Consider the following 18,210-nt stretch of genomic DNA (forward strand, 5'->3'; position numbering starts at 1 on the left):
TTGTTCTGAGAAAATTTAGCTTTAAGGCTTGAGAGGGAATCTAACCTCCAGGACTGCATGAAGCCATCAAAGCTTTTGAGGTTTGGCACAGCCTGTCACAAGTTATGAACCCTATACAGCAGGTGACAGAAGGATGGTTATTTCACTCAGTTTCCCCTATGTGACTCTTTTCTCACTAGCATTCCCTTTTACTGAAATTATTGTAATCAGTATCTTCACTCAGCCCCAGGGAAACACAGAAAAACAACAAGCTCATAGCAGAGCCCTGCACATCTCCCCTATAACTCCTAGGAATTTCCCTTAGAAGTCACTTCACAACAAAACAACAGTGAGTTAATGTTAAAGATTTAAAAACTCTTAGATTCCCATACATAAGTGCCTGCAAAAACAGGCCAGAATAGCCTCCAAGTTTCCCCCACCTCCACTCCCACCCCTCCCTGATTTGGTACAGTACACATAAAAGAACAATGAATGAAATATGGAGAAACTGTCTCCCATGAAAAAGCCTGTACTTTCTTACCACTGTGGCCCAAGAGATATGTCAAACATGCCTAACACATTGTCTCTAAGAAAAGATGTATGGTGAGAATGGATTTCTATGCCAAGATTTTGTGTGATCTCAAAGGGTATAAAATAAACCTTAATCAGAGCAAAGCAGAACAGCTTTCTGCAAGCTACAGTGTCTCTCTGGCTGTTCTCATTCCATTTTCACTTACCTGCCCCACCCCCAAGATAACTAGACTGCAGGCATAGGTTCCCTTCACAAGAGAGTTCTCAAAAAAAAAAGTTCATCTTAAAGGAAGTCCCAAGAACTGGAGACCCTTGTTCTGTTCCCATTTTGGTTGCCAATTGGCACAATAAAAATTTTCAGTGAAGAGAAATTTAGGCCCAAAAGTTCCTGGTATAATCTATTTATTGACAAAGCTAGCAGTTGCCAGTAACAGAGGTCAATAGCTCTTCAGTGATCAGAAACCTCTTTGGACAGACGGAATAGTTATAAAGTTATATTTTTGGTTATATAAGGTTCAGTGATGTCAAACCAGGATTGTGATTAGTAGATAACAGAAGGTTGAAGTAAAGGTGTATGGTGGACTTACATTTGGCATAATCATGCTTATTTGCAAAAGGGATATTTTCAAAGTCCATGGTAAGGGGAAAATGTAGAGTTAGGCAACATCCCCTGGAAAATTGCAACCCCATGCACCATAGTTGTCTAGTGTTAGGCTTGTGACTTGGTGTAGAACAGCTTATGACTATGTTGACTCAATGAGTCCAGGCTGTATCCTCAAGAAATGAGGAAATTATTAAGAAGTCAGATCATCTTATAGGCCCTAATGTTAAGAATACAAATTCTTCAGTACTGATTCTCAAACAGTAATTAATAAATAATGCAGCAATTTCATATTTCACTCCTCCTTGATCTGTTGCCTAGAGAGCTTCCTGGCTGATCTCTTGTCCTTGAACCTTTCCATACTCTAGTCCAGTATTGGCAAATCTTTTAGAGATCTTGTGCCCAAACTGCATCCTCAAGCTGCCTGTGTACTGTCCCCCTTTTTCTCCCCATTATCCTAGAGAGGGGGAGGGAGGAAAAGTGCTTCATTTGGTGACTGGGTGGAGGGATGGGACATGTAAAAAATGCCCCTGAGGGCTGTGGAGAGGGGGAAGGGAGTAGCCCCTTGCAGTCCCCATGCCATTGGTTTGCCAGTATTGCTCTGGTCCATGTCCCAAGCCAAAGTGATTTTCTTAAAGTGGAAGTTGGATGGATTGACTACCCCTATTGAACAAACTTAAATGTTTTATTTTTGCCTTTAAGGTGAAATAAATACAAACTCTTTATATATTATAGGTTTTCATATATTGCCCTAACTTTTTACCCTCATGTTTCAACCACATTGGCCTATTGACTGTTCTCCACACATAACACTTTTCCCTTCTCCATGCCTCTCTGCTGGCTATTTCCCATGCCTTATCTCCTTATCTTGGAATCCTTGGTTTCTCCAAGAGGCAGAAGTCTTTCCAGTTACCTTAGCTCTCCTTCCCAACTACTCTGAATTTATTTATTCCTTATTGATATTAGTTCCACATCCTCATTGTAACAGAAGTATATTGGGGGCAGGGACTTAATACTCTTTCAATTCAGCTTTTATAACCTGTGAACTTCAAATATTTGACTGATTGAGTATATCAAACTTGTTAGATGGCTCAGTGAATAGAGAGCCAGGCCTAGAGATTGGAGATCCTGGATTCAGTTTTGTCCTCAGACACTTCCTAGTTCTATGAACCTGGGTGAGTCACTATTAACTTCAATTGCCCCTAGCCCTTAGCACTCTTTTGCCTTGTAACCGACACTTAGTAGGAATTCTAAGATGGAACATAAGGTTTTGTTTTTTTTTTTTTAAAGAATATATCAATATAATTATCCAGAGGCACCTTGGCAAGGTAAAGTTGGGAAACAATGAGTTCTGATTCAGGTTCTTATTCCAAGTAGTTGTGATACTTTAGAGTAAGCTTCTGTAAGGCTAGGATTTTTTAAAAAGTGGTTTAAAGTTTGCAGAGTGCTTTTTATAGTAAGACTGAATAATAACTGAAGGTTTATTAAAGAAAACATTTATCATACATTGGATTTAACCTCCCAGCCACCTTGTGGTACAGTTGTCTAGGTAGAAAGCAACATGGTAGAGTGAACAGAAAAGCTGGTCTTAAGGAACAGAAAGCTTTGGGGTCATCAGTGATGTCAAACTCGAACAGAAATAATCACAAATATTCAGTTGTGTTGTGTTTTTCTTTTATTAAGCATTTCCCAGGTATATTTTACTTTGCTCAAAGCAAACAAGTTTGACTCTTTTAAGAAGGTTAGGTTGCAGAGAAGGTGTAGCGAATTTCCTCTTTTTAGAGAATTGCAATCACTGGTTCATTCTGCAGCTCTTATTTCACAGACGAGGAAATCAAAGATTAGGTTAAATTGGCTCATTCTTGTCACAAATTGAGTAAGTAGGAGGGGTAATCTATTCCCTTGCACCTTCCATGTACACTGTTTTCTGGTTCCAAAAGTCTGGCCTCTTCCTTTAAAGGCCATATTTTTCTTTGTTTTTGTTTTTGTTTTTAACCCTTAACTTCTGTGTATTGGCTCCTAAGTGGAAGAGTGGTAAGGGTGGGCAATGGGGGTCAGGTGACTTGTCCAGGGTCACACAGCTGGAAAGTGTCTGAGGCCAGATTTGAACCTAGGACCTCCCATCTCTAGGCCTGACTCTCAATCCACTGAGCTACCCAGCTGCCCCCATATTTTTCTTTTTAACAGATTGATTCTGGTTTGAAATACATGTACACGTATATGCATTCATTGTTTTCTGTATTTAATTTAAAAGCCATTTATTGCTTTTGCAATGAGTAAAATTGTAGTAAATAAAGCTCTGTTCTGATTTTCTGATAGTGAAGAATTGCCAGTTCTAAATTTCAGAGTTCTGCTGATGTCATTTATATTGATGCCCAAATTAACAAGTGTGTAAATTTGGCTTTGTTTTTTGTGTGGTTTTTAGCTATACAAATCCCTATTGGACAAGGCTGGTTTAGGATCAATTACTTCTATTCGTTTTCTTGGAGAAGACCGAAGAGTATTCATTTCTAAAGACCTTTTGAAGCCTATACAGGTAAAACTCAAAACCAAATTTGCTATAAATATATAACATTTTAAAAGTTGATATTCCCAATAGGTTCTACCAATGGTTTACCATAATTAGCTGTTCTTAAACTTAAGGCATGACAAGTTGAGACTTTGCTTATGTGCTCCTCCCCTCAGCTGCTGTTATTATTTTGGGAGAGAACAGATGGAAATTATGGAAGCTAGTTTTCCCAGCTAGTAAAGATCCTAGGCTCATTTACATATATATAATCCTTCAAGCCTCTCTTTCTCTTAATAAAAAATGTAGTATTAGTATCATCTTTCCTTTCCCCATATATCCCATATGTTTCAAGCTGCCATTTGCATAGTTTTTTTCCTATAAGATAGCCATTTTCAATTGACTTCACCTATATGCTAATTTTGGGGGAAATCAGAGAATCACTCTTTTGTTAGCCCTTGGGAGAAGTTTCTTCATTTACAAAGTCTATAGCAGTTCCATCAATCTGAATATCCAAGTACATTAGCTATTTACTTTTGAAGCATAAGGAACACAAATGTAAACATCAAACATAAGAAACCTTACCCCAAATTCACAGGCCTTGAAGATGGCAGAAGCAGAACTCATGAAGGCACAGACAGGCACAGAAGATGCTTGCTTTGGGGCTTTGTCTTTTTCCATGATTGAAAATTTCCAATGCTGCCCTGGCCTCTTTCCTTCTTCTCTCCTCCTCCCTCACTGCCCAAAACTTTATTCAAAATAATTTACTAACTTCTACTTGTCTATCCAGTATGATTCAAATATCTGATGTGTAAATGGAATTAGCTCACCCCCACCCCCCCCATTCATAGTTAAAACTCTAGCCACCAGAGATGATGTCATCCCCACCTCCCTTAGTGGGGAGGGGAGATGAGTTACCCACACTTGACAATAAGTAACAAATCAAGAACAAGGGACTGCCCTTTGGGCAGTCCAAATCAGTGTAGAGGCTGCCATTTGTCCACTTGAATTAGAGGTGGACCTCCAGGAAGTGACTAGCTGCTATCTTTCAAATATAATGGTAAACTTTCTGTTAGGCAGTTCCAGCTTTGAACTTGGTGCTGAAGGATCTCTGCTGAGACCTCAGGCAGCTTCCCCTCTGAATTGTCACGTGGGTAAATTAGGCTGACTTCCTTTGGCCTACCTTGGTGTTTTCTAGAGTCTCTACCTTAAGAAGGCTTCTTTGCCTCTCTAATTGTTAAGGCCTTGTGGCTAGTATCCTAATTTAATTAATCTTTTTGATTCTCATTCAGTCCAGACTTCCACTGTTCTGGACCAGAGTTTCTCTCTCTCCTTACCTTCAACCTTCCTAATTGTAAATAAACTACCATAAAACTGATCCTGACTTGGGTCTTTTTAAATTATGGAATCAATCTAGATCTGATTGATTCCTGGCGACCACACCTTAATATATATATAATATCTAATTTTTCCCTATTACACTGAGATATTACACTGAGATTCACAATCCTCAATAATATGCCCGCATTGGTTTTGGATCTTTGAGTTTATCTTGTTCAGGATCTCCATTTGTCTCTACCTAAACTCATTTGTTATTTCTAGTCTTAGGATGTGGCAGAGACACTAAATGATAAAGAACATGATCCTCAATAGCCAATATATGTTAGAGAAAGAATTGGAGTCTGGATCCTTTATCTATCTACCTATTCATTCATTCATTCATTCATTCATTCATTCATTCATTGATTCATTCATTCATTCATTTACCTGTTCGTTTATTTATTTATTTATTTATTTGTTTGTTTTTTAGACCTGATTCTGGTATACTCTTTCTGATGTTACTTGGGCTTCCAGTCCAGTAGGGTTGTTCACCCTCCCTGGTACATACCCCTGCCTTTGGTATTATTGCTTCCTTTACTAGAAGTTTTCCTTCTTCCTTCCTCACTCTTCAGACAGCTTTCTCTCATCCTCCTAACTCTGTAACAACCTTTTCTTTGTTCAGACCTCCCATAATAATTTTTCATTTGAAACTTAGTAATGACCAATACCAGCATTAAAATAAACGGTCATTTTTGATACTATAAATCCCAAATTACAGCTTGCTTAATGGATATATAACAAAAATGGCCATTCACAGATAGAGGGAATTATATCTTATATCTTTCACCCTAGCATATAACTTGTTCTATACTCTGCTGCTTAATTTTTTTTAAATTGCTTTTCTAAGTGGAAGAAAAGATTGGACATATTGTATGCTTTCACCATAGATAAAGCTTAGATTGAACTAGAGTTCGAGTACCCTTTTCAGTTACATCTGATTTGATTGTCTGTAATTACTATGTTTCCCACAGTTTCAGCCCTTCCTATTTGTTAAAAACTTGACTGTAAGGTATCATACAACTACTTCTCATTTTCTTGGCTTGTAACAGTCTTAATTCAGCTTGCAATGATGTGATTACTTGAGGAATTTAATGTCATCTGCTGCTCCCTTTACTATTAATTTCTTTGGAGGGTGGTTTTTTGGTTTTTTGTTTTTTTTTGCTTCATTTTGATTCCAGTAAACATTGTTTCTGTTGGTCTGCCCAACAGTATCAATGAAAGATGATCTTCATCTTCTTAGATTCATTGCTTGTTTTGAAAGGTAGTTTCCAACTTTGAAATAAATAATAGCTGTTTACTTCAGGAATCTCTTTTATTTTATCAGGATGTAAATGGTCTTCGACTTTCTCTCATGGATCATCAGAATATCAGTAAAGAATTTCAAGCCTTGATTGTGAAACATTTAGATGAAAGCCATTTGTTACAAGGTACGTATATATGTAACTTAGATGTTCAGTCCAAGCTAATCTTGTAGTTTTCTGGTTGGTCGCTCATCATTATGATAACAGAGTTATCAAAAATTACACTGTAGACCACATCTTTCCTTCTTATACTTTGTCCAGCATTACTCAGAAAATCCTACCTTTGTTGGATACAAACTTAAGTATTCTGTGGTAAAGCCTCAATAATTCATTGTTACGAGAAAGAGAATTGGGAGTAGCTGAAATTGTCACATTTAAGGAGAAGATGAACACAGTATATAGTTAGTCTTGGCTATGGAGCAGCAAGATGACACTTGAAATTTTAGTCTTGTGAATTTGATAGAGCCGATAAGTAGTTAGATGTGCCCAATCATATATCTCCCAGAAAAGAACATAGCTATCTTGCAGTTTTGTAATAAAATAAATTTACTGAAGTAGGCAGTGCTAGGCCTGGAGTTAGGAGGTCCTGGGTTTGAATGTGGTCTCAGATACTTCCTAAACTGTGTGGCTCAGGCAAATCACTTAATTCCATTTGCATAGTCCTTATCATTTTTCTGCTTTGGAACTAATACTCTTGATTCTAAGACATAAGATGAGTTTTTTTAAAATCAGATCAACTGTGTTATAGCAAATCTTTAAGATATTAATAGGAACATGAAATTCAATAAAATTCTATGTAGTAACCACTTTCACCAGAATATACCTATTCAGGTAGTTTTCAGATGAAGAAATCAAAACTCAATTATATAGGGGAGCAGCTGGGTAGCTCAGTGGATTGAGAGCCAGGCTGAGAGACGGGAGGTCCTAGGTTCAAACCTGGCCTCAGCCATTTCCCAGCTGTGTGACCCTGGGCAAGTCACTTGACTCCCATTGCCCACCCTTACCGCTCTTCCACCTATGAGACAATACACTGAAGTACAAGGGTTTAAAAAAAAAAATTGCTAAAAAAAAAACAAAACTCAATTATTTGAAAAAGTTCTGAATCTCTTCTGATTGGGGAAATGCAAATCAAAACAGTTCTGAGGTACCACCGAATACCTATACCTAGCAGCCTAGCCAATATGACAGTAAAGGAAAAGAATAAAAGTTGGAGGAGATGTGGCAAAATTGGGACAGACATTAACATATTGCCGGCGGAGTTGTGAATTGATCCAACCATTCTGAAGGCAATTTGGAATTATGTCCAAATGGCATTAATTTGATCCAGCAGTACCACTACTGGGTTTGTATCTCAAAGAGATTTTTTAAAAATGGGAAAGGATCTGTTTATACAAAAATATTTATAGTGGCATTTTTTTGTGGTAGCAAAAAATTGGAAAATGAGGGGCTGTCCCTTGATTGGGGAATGGCTAAACAAATTATGGTATATGATGGTGATAGAATACTATTGTGGCATAAGGAATGATGAACTGCTTGATTTCTATATGAACTGGAAAGACCTCCATGAACTAATGCAGAGTGAAATGAGCAGAACCAGGAGAACATTGTACACAGAGACTGAAACATTGTGGGACAATCTAATGTAATAGATTTTGCTACTAATAGCAATCCAGGACAATCCTGAGGCACTTATGAGAAAGAATGCTCTCCACACTGAGAGAAAGATCTGGAAATAGAAACACAGAAGGAAAACATGATTTATCACTTGTTTATATGGGTATTGGATTTGGAATTTTGGTTTTAAAATTAAGATTACTATAAAAATGATTAATATGGAAACAGGTTGTCAGCGATAATACAGGTATAACCCAGTGGAATTGCTTGTCAACTCTGGGAGGGGGAAGGGAAGAGGGGAGGGAAAGAACATGAATCATGTAACCACGGAAAAATATTTTTTAAATAAATAAGATACAGTTATAAAAAAAGAAAAATATCTTTTCATAGATCCCAAATATAGGGGGATTTGTATTACATTTCACTTTATTTTTCCTGCACTTAAGGCAAAAAAGAAGATTATACTGAGAAACTAATATTAATGGAATAGACAAACATTAAGGTTTAGTTTTTCTTTTTCTCTTTTTAAGGTGACAAAAACTTAGTTGGTTCAGAAGTAAAAATTTATAGTTTGGATCCATCTACCCAGTGGTTTTCAGCAACTGTTGTAAATGGCAATCCCACCTCGAAAACACTGGAAGTACGCTGTGAAGAGGTAACATTATAAACTCCTAGAATTTGTAAATATAATAAGGATAAACTTTACCCGGGGCCTTATTACCTTGGACTCTTAAAAACTGTGTATTGAAAGAAATACAGAGCCATTGTGAGAAGAGTCAGAGCTCCTGTCAGAATGTTTAGTATTCCTTTTTTTCATTTAATAAGAAATTGAGGACTCAGTGTCTGTGTACTGCTAGTCACTTTAGGAATTTTCCTTGGCTTCTTACTCTTCAGTCACCACCTAGATCCAGTCATTTGCCAGATCCTGTTATTTCTACCTTCTTAACACTCCTCTGAATTACCACCCCTTTTTTTAGTCCTTTTTTACCTTTCTCTTGGACTTATTTTTAAAGAGAGCTTCTTTATTGACCTTCTGCCTCTGCTCTCTCCTTTGTTCAGCTACCAGACTGGTTTCCCCAAAGCATAGGTCTGAACACAGTATTGCTCCCCAGAGGGGGAGGGTCCAGAGGCTTCCCTTAACATCCAAAGAGGCCCACGGACAAAAAACATAAAGTGTTCTAACCATAGATATAAAGCCCTTCTAAAGATTGACCTTTCTGCTCTAGTCTACTATATTCTGGTGCACTTGGGGTACCTTTCTTGCTATCTCTCACAGCCTCTGTGTTCTGTCTCTGACCACCTCCTTGCCTATAATGCTTTGTTTCTGTTTCACCTTCTTTCCATTTCCCTGGTTAACTTCGAGACACCTCAAACACCACCTTCACAGAAACCCTTTTTTGACCTAGTAGTGGCCTCCCTCCCAAAATAACCTTGTGTATGTACCTAGATACCTATTGTCTCCTGATCGATGAGGTTTTAGGCCAGGGACTGTTTGCATCCCTCATGTTTAGCATAGTACCTGTCACTTAATAGATGCTCATTGGTTCATGATTTGGAGGGTACATCCAAGATTATTGCTGGGAGGATATGACAATATAGCTTGAGGATTTCAATAACAGTAAGAAAGTTTCCTAACAATTTGAGAATGTGTAATATAAGAACTTGTCTTTGTAGACTATGAGCTTAAAAATCATTGTTGGCTCCCTGGTAGAGTTCAGACTTATTATTTGGTCATTTAAGTTCCTTAACAATGAGCTTTTTTGCTCCAGTAGAGTAAAAAACATTTAGGAAAATTTCCCCAAAATAAAATATCAGAAAACTGAAATAAGTTTACTTGCTCCTTTTATTCCTTATTTAAAGATTCCAGCTCTAAAAATTGTTGATCCAGCACTGATTCATGTTGAAGTTGTACATGACAACCTTGGGAATTGTGGTAAGAGTTAATTGCTTGGTTCTTCTCATTACTGCCTGCCTTCTTTTCAGTATTTGAAAAGGAAAAGGAGGCTGACAGAAAGTCTTGATATTTTTCAGGAAAAGCTAAAAGAGTGGGTGCTACAAAACGGAAATCTTCTGAGAACAAAGGAGGCCTGGCAGCAAAGCAGGCGAGATCCTGCTCTGAGGTAACCCAGAATTTCTTTTTATTTCAGATATTTTAAAATGGCAGTGATGAAGTTCAGCTAGGAATGGCTGATGTTATTAATTTTTGAAGACTTCTTTTTCCTCTTCCTCTTTTATACCAGGTTTGGATTGTGGCTATAATTCTTTCATGCCAGCAGGTGGTGATAAAACAGATGTCTAGATCTTTATTTGTATAAAAAGAGTTTTTGCTGGCAGTCCTCAGTAGGTTTGGTATTCAGTATTTGGAGGTATTTTCTGTGAGTTTAGATCAAGAGATGAGCTGTTAGGGTCTGTTTGGAGGAGAGGTCCATTAGCTGGAAAGAATCATTTTAAAAGAGGTCTATTATTACATAAAACATGCTTGTCCCCAAAATAACTAAATTCAAGCTTTAATAGCTTAAAACTGCACTATGACTGATATTCTGTATGATAAATTTTTAGCCCTGCTTTGCCCTATGCCCTGTAACAGTATAAGGGCTATATCTGAAGGCTCCCTCATTCAGCGTATTCTGCATTACAATGGTGATCTTGAACCCTGAAATTTAATGAGGGTTATGGTCAAATCCAAATCACTTCCATCAGGTTATAAACTAACTTTATGATTAATCTGTACCAGGGCTTAACATTCTCTTTTGCATCCATCTAGTTTTCTGTTTCAACTCTGCTTTTGTAAAAATAAGAAATATTCTGATGCCAGGATTTTAAAATGTTACCTAAATATATTAGTTGGCTTGATAAAGTCATTATTAAAAGCACTTTAGTGTTGATCCTTAGCTGGGTTTAATACTAAGTCCCCGCCCTATAGGAACTTTGATTTACAGCTAGCTATACTGATAGGATTAGGACAACTTCTTGGGTAACATCCAAAGTTTGAAAGAAGGGAAGGAACCTCCATCTAAGTCTGAGGAAATAATTAGGTGTAGAAGTAGAGTTATAGCCCTGGCCCAGACCTGGAAAATGATGACCCGGGGGCATTTTAGAGGGTGGGGTACACACTAGTATCAAAAATTGGAACCAGAAAATAGTTGAGCATCACTAGAATTAAAGCAATGAGATAATTTGGTTGTTCAGAACCAAATAGGACCCCAAACAGGATCCCAAGCAAGAAGAGAGTTGAATTGAATCAGGATTCCTTGTTCAGTTAGCTGAGGGTGGAGCTCTTATGAGTGTGGAGAAATTTGGGAACAAGATGATGAGGGAGACAAAGCAGTTACTAACAACTGATAATGGTGCAAAAGTCAGGTAATCAAGAACTGGCCAATATGCAAACTACAAAGTTAATATAAGGAAAGAAATATGCCTCCTAATTATGGGAAAGAATCTCTAGGATCTAAATAATAATACTTTTGTATGTTCTAAACAACCCTATAAGTATGGTACATGTTGTTTTCTTCAGTTGGTAAGGAAACCATGACCTGAAGAGGTTGTGTCTTGAAAGATCATAAGGAATTGAAAAAGCATTGATATCCAACTTATTTTTTTTAATCCCTTAACTAACTTTTGCCTTAGAATTGATACTGAGTATCAGCTCCAAGGCAGAAGAGTGATAAGGGCCAGGCAGATGGAATTTAGTGACTTAATCAGGGTCACATGGCTAGGGAAGTGTCTGGGACCAGAGATGAACCTAAGACCTCATGTCTCCAGGTGTAGCTTTCTATCCACCGAGCCACCTAACTACCCCTGACAGACCACTTGTAAGGAGGCAATGAAATATTTTCTTAAAAGATAAAATAGGTGTACATTCTCCCAGAAGCCAAACTCTGGTAGTTTATTTCAGAGCAGGAGACAACTCATTATCTCAAGAGTAATGACACAGATGTCATTAGAGATCTTAGTATAGTTTTGTGGAGTAAATGGTAGTATTGGTGGAAACTGACTCCATGTATATGTTTAGTGCAAAAAGTGGGTGGAAAGCAATTTCATTGTAGATTGAGTTGAATGACTCTTAATAGGAGTGTTCCCAGTGTGGCATTTTTAGTTTGTTTTGGTATTGCACAATGAGATTCTTACCTGAAGGAGTTGTCAGATACGGATGGTCTCAGGGTCTTAGATTATAAGAGTTCAGGGAAGAATCTGTAGAGGCATCAATGAATGAAAGTCATTAGCTTATCCACTACCATTTACAAGACTGGGTATGTAAGATGTAATAGAATAAAAATCAGCATGAATTTGCTATGTGAGAAAAAGCAACCTCCCCCCCATCCTCCATTATAAAACAAGGTGCATAGCCTAGATCTCTGACATCACTTAACTCAGGTCAGCAGCAGGCCTTGTGGTCCCACTGTGGAAATGATGGATATTTGACCTAGGTTGAAACAGTGCAGATCTTACTGTTTTGAAGGTGTGTCAGCAGGTGCATCCATGGTGAGCATGCAGTAAAAAATTCTAGATTTTCTATGAAATAAATTTAGTTGAGTTGGGATATTGGGAGAGAGAGAGCCAGGTAGAGAAGAGTCATAAATTTAGTGTGTTAAAGAAAGGACTGAAGTTTAATTTGATAGCGTTGATGGTTAATTATAGTACCATATTTTATATATGATGTATTGAAACTTGGAGTATCATAGAAGTTGCTTACTACTCCAGGATTTCATTTGAGTATTAAAGATGAGATCTTGAGAACATTTTATAGTGCCTTGAGGAAAATTCCAGCAACAACTATTTCCTGAAGATCTTCATGCTAGATTAGACTATTCTCAAATTGATCAAGTTTACTTCATTAGTAGGGAAAGAACCACTGAGGATTGTAAGCCAATAATCGAGAACTCTAAACTCACATTGTCTACATCTGCTGGCAGGGTAGAACTATTGTCATGAATGGTATAGAAGACCAACAAGAAAAAATTTCAGATAATAGACATTAATCCCTTCATTAACAAAGGCTAGTGCTTGAGTCCTGTTAAGTTACATGAAAAATGGATTTGGTAATTGTCTACCTATCTGTGATGATAACCCTGATGAAATATTGAGTATTAGATTAGCCCATTTTCTGTTTAAGTAAAAATTAACCAGTTAGACTAGGTCTGGTTTGTGTTAGCACAATGATGCCATTTTTATTGCCATTTTAATTTAATTAATCCTCCAACCCCCCAGTTAGATGTAGAAATAATGTTTGACAATTGTTTTCTGACATTTTAGAATTCAGATTTTCTCCCTTCCCCTCTTTTCCCTTTTCCCCCTCCACAGGCAGTAAATGTTCTGATATAGGTTATACCAGTGCTTTCATTGCTCATGTCATGGTAGAAGACACATCACACATACAATAAAATCATTAAGGACATATGGTATGCTTGATCTGCATTCAGGCTCTTTGACTATGGATAGCATTTTTCATTATGGTTGTCTTGTGGTTATCTTGGACACTTGCTTTGCTGATAATGGTTTAGTTCTTCACAGTTGATCATCATGTAATATTTCTATTAGTGTGTACATTGTTCTGGTTCTGTTGACTTTACTTTGCATCAGTTCATAGAAGTCTTTCCAGGTTTTTCTGAACTCATCCTTTTAAAAAATTTCTTGTGGCATAAGAGTATTATAGCTGTATACCACAACTTATTCATCCATTCCTCAAGTGATGGGCAACCCATCAGTTTCCAATTCTTTTCCTCTATAGAAATAACTGCCAAAAGTATTTTGAATATAGGTAGGTTCTTTCCCCTTATCTCTGATCACTTGCATTGCTATTAGTAGCAAGGTCTATTACATTTGATCATCCCACAATGTTTCAGTTATTGTGTATAATGTTCTCCTGGTTCTGCTTATTTCACTCTGCATCAGTTCATGGAGGTCTTTCCAGTTCATATAGAAATCTCCAGTTCATTCCTTATAGCACAATACTATTCCATCACCGTCATCTGCCACAGTTTGTTCAGCCATTTCCCAGTCGAGGGATGGCCTCTCATTTTCCAATTTTTTGCCACTACAAAAAGTACCACTATAAATATTTTTGTATAAACAGAACCTTTCCTATTTTTTAAAAATCTCTTTGGGATATAGACCCAGTAGTGTTATTGCTGGGTTAGAGGGTATATATATAGTTTTTTGACCCTTTGGGTGTGGTTCCATATTCTCCAGAATGGTAGTATCAGTTCACAATTCCACCAACACTGTATTAGTTTCCTAATTTTCCCACATCCCCTCCAACATTTTATCATTTTCCTTTTTGGTCATGTTAACCATTCTGATAGGTAGGTATATAGTGATATCTCAAAGAGTTGTTTTAATTTATATTTCTCTAATAAGTAGTGATTTGGAGCATTTTTTCATATGATTGACTATTAGATAGCTTTAATTTCTTCCTTTGATAACTGCCTGTTAATATCTTTTGACCATTTTTCAATTGGGGAATGCTTTGTATTTTTATAACTTTGACTCAGTTCTCTATAAATTTGAGAAATGAAGTCTGTCAGATACACAAAATTGGCATAAATTTCCCCCTCAAATTTGATGTTTACCTTCTAATCTTGGTTGTGTTTGTACAGAAACTTTTTAGGCAGAAGAGAGGCAAAGTCTAGGCAGTGGGGGTAAAGTGACTTGTCCAGGGTCACACAGCTAGGAAGTATCTAAGACCAGATTTAAATTCAGGTCCTCCTCAGGCCTGGAGTCTTTCCTTTTTAAGACTGGAATAGATAATACCAATTAAATATTCATTTTACTTAATCAACATCTGTTCTAAATTAAAATTTTACTTGACTACTTTAAACTTAGTGTAATCTCTTAATATAGTTAGAAATAATGAGCCCTTGAAGAGTCTGGCTATTATTCCTTTCTTAGATTTATTCCATAACATAAAGACATATTGAATAGTAGATCAAGAGCAAAGAGCTAAGTAAAGGTGGTAGGAAAAAAAAAGATACATTAAGATTTCTGAACATTTAAGGCAAGCAAAGCTATGGGAGATGAAGTAATCTATTCTTTAGCCACAGGTCATTTAGTTTTGCTGAATACTTAGAACTGTGAGGTCATTGCTAAATAGAGAATGCTTCTGGAAGCTAAGTCTGGACTATTTTGGACTGGACAGCCTTCCCTTATCTTTGTTGGCTCTAGACCACTGAGGACTAATATCATCAGCTTATCTTTGTCTTTTGTGAACCAAGGTTCCTTAAGGGCTGTATCTATTTATTCTTTGGAATTCCTGGTCTAAACTACAACTTCTCTATGCCTTCCATTATTACTTTATCCTCATAATGTAGGACTTAAATCAACATGTGATTATTTTTTTTTCTTTTTGCCTAGAGAGAAACTTATTTTATCATGTATGTTGTACAAAAGACTTAGATATAATAACAATCTGGCATAATTGTGAAAGTTTCTGGTGAAAGATGCTGGTCATCAGATAAGAGAATTTGATCTGTTCCTGATCTTTCTAGGCTTCAATTATATCTGCTGTTTTCAATTATATTGCAGTTTCTGTTGTAAACTTGTGGTTATTAGTATGGAACCAAAGTAATATCTTTAATAGAAATTGGGAATCTCTTTGAACGAGGGGGGAAATTGTGAAACTGGCCATAAATTTAATTATTTTATTTAATCTGAAAGGAGTAGGGGAAAAGGACACACACACACACACACACACACACACACACCCCGGACCCCTTAGCCACACTAACATCAAGTCCTGCCAGTACCAAACATAGAAGAGAAGACTGCTCATATGCTTTCTGGTTCACCATTGATATACTCTCCTGGCTCTGCCCTCCATATTGGCATTGCATGCTGACCACTAACATCAGGGTGCTGGAGATGGTTAGAATGATGCCAGATGCCTAGCCTATGTTGTTGACAGCCATTTAGACTATGGTCAGGGAATACCAGGCCATAGTGGATGCTGGGAAAGTGGGTAGAAGCAATTTTCCTCACACAGCCTCCAGGAAAATCTTGCTAGTATGATTTTTCTGATGTTGTTATCTTTCAGGCATCTTCCTCCTCGATTCCAAGTCCTGTGCAGTCTGTTCCCACCACAGTTCTTAGCGATGTCCTCCCTGGATGCACTGCAACAACTCCACCTAGTCAGAATCTCAGACAAAGCACTCCTCCGGCAGCCAATTCTCCACCTGATCTTGGTGCAAACTCTCCTCAAGCGTAAGTTGGTTAAACATGGAAATTTGAGAAACTATGGTTCCTAATATTATGCCAGAAAGCAGAATAGTATCATATACAATCTCCAGTGTTCAGAAGATAAGGGAGCCTAGAATAGCACTTGAGAAATACTAATTTTTGGTACTTTTATAGCAGTTCTCTAGATCAGTGGTTCCCAAACTTTTTAGGCCTACCGCTGCCTTTCCAGAAAAAAATATTACTTAGCTCCCTGGAAATTAATTTTTTAAAAATTTTAATAGCAATTAATAGAAAAGATAAATGCACCTGTGGCCATCACCGCTTCCTTGGATCGTTGCAGCACCCACCAGGGGGCAATAGTGCCCACTTTGGGAATCGCTGCTCTAGATTGTCTTAGGAAAATAAAGTTCTTGGTTTGGGGAGTTGAGTTTTAGGAGTAGTGTCTCCAAGTATACCTTCTCTGATTTCTGTTCTGTATTTATGTACTTCAGAGATGATACACAGAGTTTACCAGAAGAATTTTCATCCTGTCTAAACACAAAGACTGAGACAACGGGAAAGGACACAGATGCAGAATCACTTTGTAAGCAGTCAGCTGAAACTGTAACGGAGGACTTAAACAACCCTAGTAAACCCAACATGAACTATACCCAATTGAAGACTCTGAATTGTCTTCCTTCAACCAATACACCAAATTATAATGAAAGTGACAAGAAAAACCCATTAGAATCCTTAGTCAGATCCCCTGCTGATCCTCCTTTGGAGGACTTGACGCCTGTTGCCCAGGAGCCACAGGAATCTTCCCAGGAAGGCTTAGAGGTGACAGAGACTTCTGAATTGCAGAAGCATCTGGACTGTAAACCTTCCACATCGAATCTTTGTGCTGCCCCTGCCAGTGAGCCTTTAGTGAAAGCCCCTCTTACTAGCCGGCCCAATAATGCTGAGGGAAGGAATCCTGAAAAAGCTCCTTTCATATGTCCTCTCTGGGGACCTTCCAAAGAGACTGCAAGTGTGAGACATGAAAACGACAGCTGGCATGCTGGAAGTGGCAGTAAGGTCCAGAATGGTGAGTATTTCTCCACTTTTTGAGTGATTTACCCTTTTAACTTCTGACCTCCCCTTTAGGCCAAGGACGATTGTATTCATCCGGTTCATTTTTGTGTTTTTTCTCCTTCTGCAAGCCTTGAGCCTCCAGTATAGTAAAGGATGAGTAAAATTTTTATCAGAAAAGTGAATTTCAGAATGTTGTTCAGTTCAGCATAGCCCTGAGTACTATGCTAGGAATGTCAGAGATGGGAGATAACAGGAAGAAAACATCCTTAAATAACAGAAAATCAGAATAAGGAGAAAGCATTTACCTTTTGGAGGCAGAGGGTTTTCCTTCTAGCTCTTCCATTTAACGATGTGGGTTCTTGCATATCTTTTCTTCTGGCTTTCTAAATATCGCCACCATCTCCTAGTTCTATCTAGAACTTCCCATGTCAGTCTCCATTGCATGTCCCCTAGTGTTGACCAAGGCTCAATTCTAGGCCCCTTATTCATTCTGCAGGCCCATTCTAGAATGATGTTTTAAGATACATAAAAGAAAATTCACAGAATTACAAAGGAAACTATATTGAGATGATAATTATAAAAATATTTAAAAAACAATTCCTGGATCCTTTAGGGCCATCTCTCTGTTCTCTAGGAGACATGACTCATCAGCTCCTGTGATTGTAATTATCTGTATGCAGATTTCTAGATATCCAGCTCCAGACTTATCCCCCTTTGCCTCTTACCCATTTCAGATGGAATGTCCCAGAGGCATCTCCAACTCACCATGTCCCCAGCCTTCTCAGCTTCATCATTTCAGGGTTACTTTCCACTCCTTTCTCTCACCCCTTCTCTCCAGCATTTTGCTGCATCTTAGTGTTTTAGTTTGGACCACATATCTTCATGCATTTCCACTCATTCAGCCCCCTCTTTGGGGAAAGCTTGCTTGGTTTAGTGGAAGACTAAAGTGGTCATATATGCAGGAGGAAAGAGAGAGGCAGCAACTGTGTTATATGCAACCGATAGGCTGAGAGGACGAGAAGAGACAGATTTGGCAGCTCAGAAATCACTGGTCACTTTGAGAGGCTGATTAA

The 18,210-nt window shown here is 37.8% G+C and overlaps 1 protein-coding gene across 1 annotated transcript in view; it reads left to right on the forward strand.

Annotated features, from left to right (window-relative positions):
* The window catches only part of KDM3A (lysine demethylase 3A), an 86,474-nt gene that overhangs the window by 27,612 nt on the left and 40,652 nt on the right, over positions 1–18,210 (forward strand). The window contains exons 3-9 of the mRNA XM_044663070.1: positions 3,537–3,647; positions 6,322–6,424; positions 8,443–8,567; positions 9,773–9,845; positions 9,944–10,032; positions 15,942–16,108; positions 16,576–17,150. Coding sequence (XP_044519005.1) covers positions 3,537–3,647; positions 6,322–6,424; positions 8,443–8,567; positions 9,773–9,845; positions 9,944–10,032; positions 15,942–16,108; positions 16,576–17,150 — 1,243 coding nt within the window. The remainder of the gene's footprint in view (positions 1–3,536; positions 3,648–6,321; positions 6,425–8,442; positions 8,568–9,772; positions 9,846–9,943; positions 10,033–15,941; positions 16,109–16,575; positions 17,151–18,210) is intronic.

This window comes from Gracilinanus agilis, chromosome 2 (assembly GCF_016433145.1).
Source record: "Gracilinanus agilis isolate LMUSP501 chromosome 2, AgileGrace, whole genome shotgun sequence".
NCBI classification, from domain to species: domain Eukaryota; kingdom Metazoa; phylum Chordata; class Mammalia; order Didelphimorphia; family Didelphidae; genus Gracilinanus; species Gracilinanus agilis.